This window comes from Leguminivora glycinivorella, chromosome 25, assembly GCF_023078275.1.
Source record: "Leguminivora glycinivorella isolate SPB_JAAS2020 chromosome 25, LegGlyc_1.1, whole genome shotgun sequence".
Classification (NCBI taxonomy): Eukaryota; Metazoa; Arthropoda; class Insecta; order Lepidoptera; family Tortricidae; genus Leguminivora; species Leguminivora glycinivorella.
Window position 1 is genome coordinate 3,803,813 of NC_062995.1, and position 11,148 is coordinate 3,814,960.

The window sequence follows — 11,148 nt, forward strand, 5'->3', positions numbered from 1 at the left end:
CTCATGTACAGGCCACATACTCATGTACAGCCGCAGCTGAACGAGCTGCTGGCGGCGCAAGGACCCGCAGCCCCCGGGCGCGGGCCGCACGCGCGCGCCTACGACCGCCACCGCTCCGTGTCCGAGAGCGAGCGCAACCACGCCCGCGCCTTCAGGTAACTCACTTAACGAAGCCTACCTCCACGGAACAAACTCATGTACAGGCCACATACTCATGTACAGCCGCAGCTGAACGAGCTGCTGGCGGCGCAAGGACCCGCAGCCCCCGGGCGCGGGCCGCACGCGCGCGCCTACGACCGCCACCGCTCCGTGTCCGAGAGCGAGCGCAACCACGCCCGCGCCTTCAGGTAACTCACTTAACGAAGCCTACCTCCACGGAACAAACTCATGTACAGGCCACATACTCATGTACAGCCGCAGCTGAACGAGCTGCTGGCGGCGCAAGGACCCGCAGCCCCCGGGCGCGGGCCGCACGCGCGCGCCTACGACCGCCACCGCTCCGTGTCCGAGAGCGAGCGCAACCACGCCCGCGCCTTCAGGTAACTCACTTAACGAAGCCTACCTCCACGGAACAAACTCATGTACAGGCCACATACTCATGTACAGCCGCAGCTGAACGAGCTGCTGGCGGCGCAAGGACCCGCAGCCCCCGGGCGCGGGCCGCACGCGCGCGCCTACGACCGCCACCGCTCCGTGTCCGAGAGCGAGCGCAACCACGCCCGCGCCTTCAGGTAACTCACTTAACGAAGCCTACCTCCACGGAACAAACTCATGTACAGGCCACATACTCATGTACAGCCGCAGCTGAACGAGCTGCTGGCGGCGCAAGGACCCGCAGCCCCCGGGCGCGGGCCGCACGCGCGCGCCTACGACCGCCACCGCTCCGTGTCCGAGAGCGAGCGCAACCACGCCCGCGCCTTCAGGTAACTCACTTAACGAAGCCTACCTCCACGGAACAAACTCATGTACAGGCCACATACTCATGTACAGCCGCAGCTGAACGAGCTGCTGGCGGCGCAAGGACCCGCAGCCCCCGGGCGCGGGCCGCACGCGCGCGCCTACGACCGCCACCGCTCCGTGTCCGAGAGCGAGCGCAACCACGCCCGCGCCTTCAGGTAACTCACTTAACGAAGCCTACCTCCACGGAACAAACTCATGTACAGGCCACATACTCATGTACAGCCGCAGCTGAACGAGCTGCTGGCGGCGCAAGGACCCGCAGCCCCCGGGCGCGGGCCGCACGCGCGCGCCTACGACCGCCACCGCTCCGTGTCCGAGAGCGAGCGCAACCACGCCCGCGCCTTCAGGTAACTCACTTAACGAAGCCTACCTCCACGGAACAAACTCATGTACAGGCCACATACTCATGTACAGCCGCAGCTGAACGAGCTGCTGGCGGCGCAAGGACCCGCAAGATGATGACAGTATTTTAGAGATAGAAGATAAATAAATAAATAAATATAAATATTTATAGGACATTCTTACACAGATTCACTGAGGCCCACGGTAAGCTCAAGAAGGCTTGTGTTGTGGGTACTCAGACAACGATATATATTAATATATAAATACTTATATACATACATAGAAAACATCCATGACTCAGGAACATAAATATCTGTGCTCATCACACTAATAAATGCCCTTACCGGGATTCGAACCCGGGACCGCGGCGTAGCAGGCAGGGTCACTACCGACTGCGCCAGACCGGTCGTCAAGATAATTAGAAGATAATTAGAAATAAACGTGCCGTATATAAACAAATGTGTTTATTTCTTTATTTGTCCATCTTTTCCTCTCCATATTTCGTGAACTATTGATCCCAGATAAAAAGTGTGAATATTTTTTTATAGAGAATTTTATAAAGATTACTTGTGTCTTTCAACATTTTTTTATATGTAACACAGTTTAAAAGCTATTTGTGTTATGTTCGCAGCCGCCCCCTGCCGGCGCCGGCCAGCAACAACAACAACCGCGGGCGCGCCGGCTCGTGCGGCGCGCAGAGCGTCGTCGCCGGCGCGCGCGTCCGACGTAAGCACTACTGCTCCACCATCATATATAACCACCTGAACAACCTGCTCACCTCGCGTAACAAGGCCAAGAGATATAATGTGTTATTCCACATGAATTTTGCAATAAAATGTCAACTTTAATCGTCAAATTTTTCAGTTAACCTTATTGCAAAATGCATGTGGGATAACACATTATTGCGTATCAGCATCCATATAGAAGACGGGACTATACGTCACGCCAATAGGCCTAGCGCATGATTGCCGCGAGAGTATGTCACCGCAAGATAGATGACGTCTTCCTCTCTTCTCCTAACCCTCCTTACAACTTGTACACTCATTTTTGATTAGCAAATTGGAGTGTACAAGATTCTAATGGGTTGGCAACACGCACACCCTTTGAATAGGCTAGTTTCCTACTAGTCAAATCAGCTTCTTTTTAAGAATTACTATGAAATACTGAGGAGTGACGTCACGGTCAAGTCATTTACTTTATATCTTTCTCTTCAACTTATTAAATAGAAATTATGTTTAAAAATAACTACTGTCCATATTTTTCTTCTAATTATGTGATGCTTTATTTCGTGCACTGCATAAAATATTTCATTTTAAGTATAGGAAACTAGCCTATTGCTGGCTTCCATAGGCTACGGTGACCGATTTCCATCAGGCCGACCGTATGCTTGTTTGCCACCGACGTAGTATTAAAAAAAACTGCATTAATAACATAAAGACGGGTAATCTATCTCGCGGCGACATACTCTCGTGGCAATCGTGCTAACCCTGCAGAATTCACAATCAAAGCAAACGTGCGTCTTTTCTTATGCGCACTGCTAAGGAGTGGAATTCCTTGCCGGCGTGTATATTTCCTATATTCCTATTTTGAATTAGCCGGAATTATTGTAAACAAAAGTGTGGCTAGTGCTATAAAAAAATTAGGTATCAAAATTGCCGATATTTTACAGGTTTATTAAAAATCTTTACATATTCCATTACACAAATAATGACTGTTAAAACGAAAATAAATTTCAACACTAAACGTTTTGGTATATTTATTGAAATTAAAAAGCCGTTTTTGTCGGGTAGTTTGTTTATTGCACTGGTATTACTGTGGAAATGTACCTGGGCGACCAAGTAGCGGGTCGCTAAACATTATTTTTCAGCAACTTTTGAGACTAGGTGGTAGTGAATTTTAATAGCGTATTAAAACCGTCTTCAAATGCGATGGTGATAATATGGTGGTTATAAATTTAATTATTGGTTTTGTAAGTAGACTATCTGATATGACAGAACTTCGTCAATTTTGGACCGATTTTTATATTGACTTGCATGGGATCATAACATAATATAACAGTCATGGTGTTCGATCGCTTCACGATTTTCATTTTTCAGTATGTAATAGAGTGACCGTTAATAACTAGTTAAAAGTAATTTGATTTTCTCTCGGCCCTTACTATGAGAACCCCTGACTTGAGCTGCACGTGTTACTTTGACAGTGACAGCAGTTTGTTTACGTTTATTCCGTTCAATTCGTAATTGGAATATAGCTCGTTTCACCTTATCAGCGAGCTTGCTTCATCGTAGGCCACATCTTCGCCTCGACTAGTCTATATAGTCTATGGCCATATTATTTTAGCCCTTTGATTGTGTTTATATATATTATCATTATACTGTGTTCTTTTATTTTAGGTATAAATAAATAAATAAATAAATAAATATTGGGGACGCCTTACACAGATCAACTTAGCCCCAAACTAAGCAAAGCTTGTACTATGGGTGATAACTTGATAAGCGACGATATACATACTTATATACATAGAAAACTCAGGAACAAATGTCTGTGCTCATCACACAAATAAATGCCCTTACCGGGATTCGAACCCAGGACTGCGGCTCAGCAGGCAGGGTCACTATCACTACCGACTGAGCCAGACCGGAGTTGTCTAAATTATTTAAAAAACGTATTTAAAAAACTTTAGCAAATAACTTGTACACTTTCTGGTAATAACAATATTTGTCGTTTCACCAACCAAAAAATCAAACAGATATGTCACTGAACGACCTGTCTTTAACCTTCTTATTTAATCGTGTTCTTATATACCCTCAACTGACATAAGGAGCCGTTTAAAAGTAGATTTCATTTACATTAGTTTAACTACTTAAAATTTCAGATTATAGCTTTAAATTACCTCTTTTCCACACTAGTATTGTAAAATGGCACTAACATATTGTATTTGTACTCGCAGCCCCGCCAAAATCCAAACCCGACGCGCCCCCGGCGGGCCCCCCGCAGTGATGCGTCGCATTTGTTACGGACACACATACTTACATAGTGCATAGACACGGTCCTAGTGTGCGAGTGTAGTGTTGCCGGTGGCGGCAGCGGAGCATAGCATGCTGTATAGAGCCTAGGTGAGTTTTCATTCTTTTTTTTTTTTTTTAAATACTAATTCTTATGTTTGTACTCCATTTCTAATACGAAGGCCGTACTATCGGGTTTTCGTATTATAAATTGAATATTATACTAAAAGTTGACACCTGCAGGGCAATCATGGTCGCGCGATAAATGATAAAACATCGGGCCGTCCCTATCGCACTTACAAATAGTGCGATAGGGGCGGTCTGATGTTATAACATTTATCGCGCGACCATGATTGCCTGCCTGATACAAATCGTTTAACCCTTTCATACCAATACGGTTTTAGCGCCTTATTAATTTAAGTATAGTATGAATTTTGTGAGATGCACTTTTCGCTTTTGCCCTAATCTGTTAAACAAAAGCCTTTGTTTCTATTATTCACGGCGGCTAGCTCCCGTTTAATCGGCACGCGCTAAAGTCTCAGTGTAGTTAAAAAAGCAACTATCATGATAGTAATAAGGTTCAAATCCATAAAAAGCCCTATCGGAGATAACACGTTTTGTCATCTTCAAAAAAAGTTACCTGCACACTGCAAACTGTTTAATAAATTTGAACCTTATTGCTATCATGATAGTTGCTTTTTAACTACACTGAGACTTTAGCGCGTGCCGTTTAAACGGAAGCTAACCGCCATGAATAATAGAAACAAAGGCTTTTGTTTAACAGATTACGGCAAAAACCAAAAAAACCATCTCAGAAAATTCATACTAAGGAAAGACCGTCTATTGACTATAACTTTTGTGTTTGTATATCTACGCCTCTCACACCTCCGAAGGTATATCAGTTTTTCATCCTTAAGCCATTGGTCTTCAATACATATCCCTAGGACGAACACTAGTTAACAATAAACTTGATTCGTGTTTCGAACTCGAGCATCGAGCTCAACATGGTTCCGCAAAAAATTAAAATAAAATAGAAGCAGTCGGAATATTTGTATATCATATAGGTATGTAACGTAGTCATTTAATAACCGTTCTTTCTGACTAGTACTATTAATCTACTCAAAACGCGTTCAATTTCTTGTTTTATGTTCTGAAATATGTAACTTAGAAATTGTGTCTACTCAGAAAGTCCGGCATAAAAGAGAAAGGCAAGACCGGCATACGATAAACAAGGAGTTGCCAACCTTTTTTAGGCTTTATTGGAAATAAGTCGAGTGTAAACAATATCAATATATAAGTACGTTTTTGGCTTATGATAATTGTACCGTTTTTGATTTTAACTTCGAAATACAGTTTTGGTAATGATTCGTATGGTGTAACTAATATCATTCGAAATTATTAAATAAAAATGACATAGTTGTGAAGAATTATAAGTGGTGAACAGAACTAAGCCTACTTGCGATTAAATAACGACTTTAAAACGCCCTTGTAAAAAAAATAACTTGGTATTAACAATGCCAATTTGACGTATTTTAACAAAGGCTGTAATGAATAAATAGTGGGTAGTATTTTTTTATTTAGCATTTAATAGTACATTGTGCATCAAGGGAAGGAACTTGAATATTACTAACGAGAGTAAGTTAAATCGCGACGGCATGCCAGAGCGATTTAAAGACTCGAGTTTGTAATATTCATACTCCCCGAGTTACACACAATGTTTTTCATCACACTTGCAATATAAAAATATGTAAAAAGATAAAAAAAATTGAATACGGTACTAGAAATTTCATAACTCCCTTGGGAGATTGATTTTTCTATAACTCACGCTCCGCCTGCGTGCAAAATCACATTTAGTGTGCGAGTATGATGAAAAAAAAATAACGCATTCACTCATACTGTAGTGACTATAGCAAAACCAAGCATTGCTAAGAAATGTTACCAAACTAATTCACGTATCTTAATATCATATTACGTTTTCTTAATAACATAGTTTCAAAAACAGATAAGTAGTTGGATTTATATGAGACTGTAATATCGTGACTAAATTGTATTCGCAGGTGTTCGTTGGAAAAACAGTATTATGCAATATCTGGACCTGAAAAGAAAAGGTTATGAACCCCATCTACGGGACATATGCCGGTCTTGCCTTATAAATAGAAAAATGCTTGTATGTTCAAAATTTCAACGTTATTTTAATAATTATCTAGCACATTCTGCCCCGTTATTACGTAAAATAACAATGATCATGATTTTGGAACCTAGTCTCATATGAAATTACGCGACAACAAGCACTAGACGGTCTTTCCGTGCTCATCGCGGGAGAACGGTCAACCCGCCGAGCCTTAAAAAATGTGATTTTTATCACTTAAAAGTACCTTATTTCATCAAAATACTGTAAAAGCTTTGTAAAATATAATATTTGCTATCCCATAGGACCATGCGCATTACGCCAGACTGCATTAATTATAGAGTTTTATCCACTCAAACTTTATTTCAAATAAACTATGCCGGTCTTGCCCGCACTGACCTTATACTAAAAGTTGACACCTGCAGGGCAATCATGGTCGCGCGATAAATGATAAAACATCGGGCCGGCCCTATCGCACTTACAAATAGTGCGATAGGGACGGCCTGATGTTTTATCATTTATCGCGCGACCGTAATTGCCTGCCTGCAACGATAGCATGGTCGCGCGATAAACGATAAAACATCAGGCCGTCCCTATCGCACTTACAAATAGTGCGAAAGGGACGGCCTCATGTTATATTATTTATCGCGCGACCATGATTGCCTGCCTGATACAAATCGTTTAACCCTTTAATACCAATACGGTTTTAGCGTCTTATTAATTTAAGTAAACTTTTATGAATAATTTACTTTACGTATAAAACGTAATGATCGTACAGTCGACTACAAAGGGTTGTATCCACTTTATCACCTTATTGCATTGTAATAAGGTGAAAAAGTGGATACATATCTTTGTGGTTGACTGTACTTACGTACGTACCACAACTTGCTTTCATATGTAGAAGTTGATCAATCCGATCGTCACTAGAGTATGATCGGGGACAGAAAAGTCGTAAAATGTAAGAATAATAATAGTTTATTAGTAAGAAATAATTCCAATTACATCTGTCCTGTGAATTACATTTGTACACTAGGCTAAGCCTGTCACGTGGCAGCCAAATTCGTAAAATTAAATAAACATAAAATTGTTATTCTAGTAACATTTTAATTATACGTTAAGAATATAAATAGTTTTGTGTGTGTGTGTGTGTGTGTGTGTGTGTGTGTGTGTGTGTGTGTGTGTAATGTATGAGTAAATAGAAAGATACAAAAAGTAGCCCATATCACTCGCCATCCCTTCAACTATACACACTTTCCCATTTATCACTTTATTAATGTATACGTTTCCCTTGTTGCAGCTTGTACGCATCGACAATAAACAACGCTACGCGACGAACGCACGACAGTCGCGCGTCACGGCTAGTCTAAGCTACATGATAACATATATTATATTTTTGACATTGTACCATATTCGAGCCCAACTTCAAATTGCAGTCATCTTAGTTATATTCATTTTTCTAGCGTATAATTAATAATATATAAAATAGTTAAGTTTTTTTTGTTCGCTTGTCTAGTTAAGGATTTTTTGTCATGGCAACACTATTAATACTGACGCGATATTTGTAGGTTCTCTTAGGCAATGTAAAATGTACAGTTGTTGATATTTCGCCGATAGTCTAATCGAAACTAGATAAAAAAAAATATATAGTCCTTTTTTTGAGAAACGAAATTGTCTCAAGACTGGCTTGCCTGTGTATCGCGGTGTAAGCTGACGTGAGCTCTGGTTTGAAAAGCGTGAATTTTCTGATGTATATTTGACTATGATTTTCGCGGGTCCTGAATTAACTATTGTTTAATATTTACAAACATTTCTTAACTATTTGAAGTCTAACTAGAGTGTGACCAAACTAAATTTGCAGTAACTTTTGACTAGTCTTACTTGTATGGTTCAGTTGGTGCAAAATTAGTTTAGAAGGACTCTAAAAAGAAAATGTGACTTATGTCGTGTTTTATTTAAAGTTGTACATTTATTTTTTTTAATTTGGGAAATTTTATGCTATTTCTACACAAAATTATCAGCTCTTTCATTTATTATAACAGAGAAAGAATCCAAAAATGTATATTTCTATTTCATTACTATTTTTCATAGACTTTTTGTTAGTAATGGTAATGAAAACTGTATTAATATTTTGCAATTTATAATTCTGAGTAGAAATAATATAAATTTTCATAAGTTAAAAAAAGTGTAGGTTCAATTTGAAATAAAATGCCTTCAAAATATGTTTTATATTAAACATAAGTTCAATATTAAACTCAGATTATTTTGTATAAGTTGCACACAGTTCAGAAATGTCTGTATGTCTGTCTGTTTGTCCAGGGCCTGCCGTATACTGCCACTTATCATTTATGACTTGCACACATTTACCCCGCATATAATATGAGATAGCATTGAGATGAAATGCGTATGTATATAATAATAAACTGTTAAATATTTTAATCGTGCTATTTTGTATTATATAATATAATATAATATAATGTAATAGCAATTGAACGTTCAAACGAAGCATTTTATGAATTATTGACTCTGTTTGATTGGTGTCGCTAGCGTTTGAAACTACTGACAATTCTTTATTCTAATTATATATTTGACATCTGCGAATATTTTTCACGTGTGGCAATAACGTACAAAAGAAGGCTACATATCTGAAGCGCTCTTAGGTCGATAGTCCACTATCATATGTTTATCATAGAAATATAGAAACTTGGGATTAGTCATTGACAACCAGCTGAGGTTTGAGAAGCATATAGGAGAATTAGTGAAGTCGTGTTTTTTTCGTCTTAAGGTCTTATACCAAGTACGATACCTCTTAAATGAGGAAATTCGTAAGTTGTTGTGCGAATCACTGGTACTCTCTAAGTTAAATTATGCAGACATTGTGTACGGGCCACGACTATTGGAAAAAACTCGTCGTCTTATCCAAAGAGTCCAAAATGCCTGTTTCCGTTTTTGTAGCTCAATACCACCGAGAACACACATTACACCATACCTTAACAAAGCATCCATATTAAACATGTCCTCACGGAGGCACTTACATCTAGCTAGTCTCTTATTTGGCGTTTTGAATGACAAAAAGCCCCATTACTTATTCTCTAAAATACGCATATCCTCTTTCCATGAACGACATGGTACACGGTCTACCAGGCGCTGTCTCCTAGAAGCTCACCCTCACAAAACTGTTGCTTTTACAGGCTGTCTCCGGTATCTCGCAACCAGGTGCTGGAACAATATCCCGCCCCCGATTCGTCAAATTAAAACTAAATTTACTTTTAAACGTTATTTTAAAAAATATCTTTTAGAAAAACAAAGTTTGGGTATCCCTTATGGCTACCTGGTTGCAGATTACCGGATTTAGCTTCAGCTTTAGCTCTAGCTGTAGCAATTATTTTACTATCTATCGATCCAACAGATCAAACACACATTTCTTTTCATCATAGCATTCATCTCACTCGTTTCATAGGCAATTATTTATAGATATTTTAGGTATATAATTTCATCTCTTTACAATATTTCTTATTCAATCAATTATGTGTTATCGTGATCTGATCCGGTTCCGGCAGAATATCAGTGCTGCTGCCTCAGGGCGTAGCGTAATACTGAGCCGTAACCCTTTTGTCTTGTTGCGACGCGCACAGTATCATAGTACGCTATGGTAAAAATCTGTGTAATTTCCTGTTGTCCAATTTGCTTATTATGTATTCTAATTCTTTTTTGTAATTTATTTCTTTTGTGTATTCTGTGTGTATTGTGACAAACAAATAAACGTATATCTATCTATCTATCTATCTATGATAAACATATGATAGTGGACTATCGGGCTTATAAAAAACATTGTTTCAGATATTTTCGCGGCGTTCTTTTCGTGACTGTACGCTGTGACACATAAAATGTGTGTTAAAATGCATATAAAAATATAATATAAAGTAATTGCATTGTCTGCGTTTATTTTTATGACAAAAGATTAGAAATTTGTTTTTGTATGTAACAATAATTGTGTCTTTCGGAAAATATACCTTATGACTACGTCACATGTAGTGCCGCAAAATGAAACACCTTTAATAATAGCACACAGCCTGGCTATAAAGAGTAGAAATTAAAAATTGGCAACATCGTAGTGCCATCCTTTTTCACGCAGATTGATTTGAAAGTCACGACACGACAATGTTGCTATCTTTTGATTTCAATTTTTTTCCAGGCTATACGGACGTTCACAATTGTTGGTATACGCGTTTTTTTGCATTTCCACGGCTTGTCAGTGGTTTTCGTAACGCTGGTATTTGGTAATTTTTGTATTGTAGTAATTAACTTGCTCAATAAACTGGGACGATGAGAATGACGTGACGGTCGAGTGCTTCATCCGACATGAATGACGTACGTCCTGACTTCATTTTGACGAGTTGATTTTAGGATGTTTCTCATACCTTTAGCTGTATTTTGTCGGGTTTAAAAGTTATAAAGAAACTTGTACATATGTACAGTCAGGGTCTATTTAGAAGGCACGAGAACTCGCATACGAGTTTTATTACATTGCGGTATTTGATGGCTGTGCAAAATTGTTTGTATCCTCAACAGCCCGCAATGTAACTAAAATCGCATGCGAGTTCGCACGCCGTCAGGCCTCAAGGTATTACAGATGTCGTGCGAAAAGGTTTCCCTTCGTATTTTTCCGGAAACGTTCGTATTTTTCATGCTAGTTCAGACAATGTCAGTACGTCT

The 11,148-nt window shown here is 39.8% G+C and overlaps 1 protein-coding gene across 5 annotated transcripts in view; it reads left to right on the plus strand.

Annotated features, from left to right (window-relative positions):
* The window catches only part of LOC125239061 (la-related protein 1), a 138,227-nt gene extending 128,207 nt beyond the window's left edge, over positions 1 to 10,020 (plus strand). For all 5 annotated transcript variants that reach the window (XM_048146521.1, XM_048146519.1, XM_048146520.1 and 2 more), the window contains 3 exons: positions 1,934 to 2,028; positions 4,253 to 4,418; positions 7,733 to 10,020. In XM_048146521.1, the coding sequence (XP_048002478.1) occupies positions 1,934 to 2,028; positions 4,253 to 4,302 (145 nt within the window). In that variant the 3' untranslated portion in view covers positions 4,303 to 4,418; positions 7,733 to 10,020. The remainder of the gene's footprint in view (positions 1 to 1,933; positions 2,029 to 4,252; positions 4,419 to 7,732) is intronic.
* Positions 10,021 to 11,148: the final 1,128 nt, after the last annotated feature.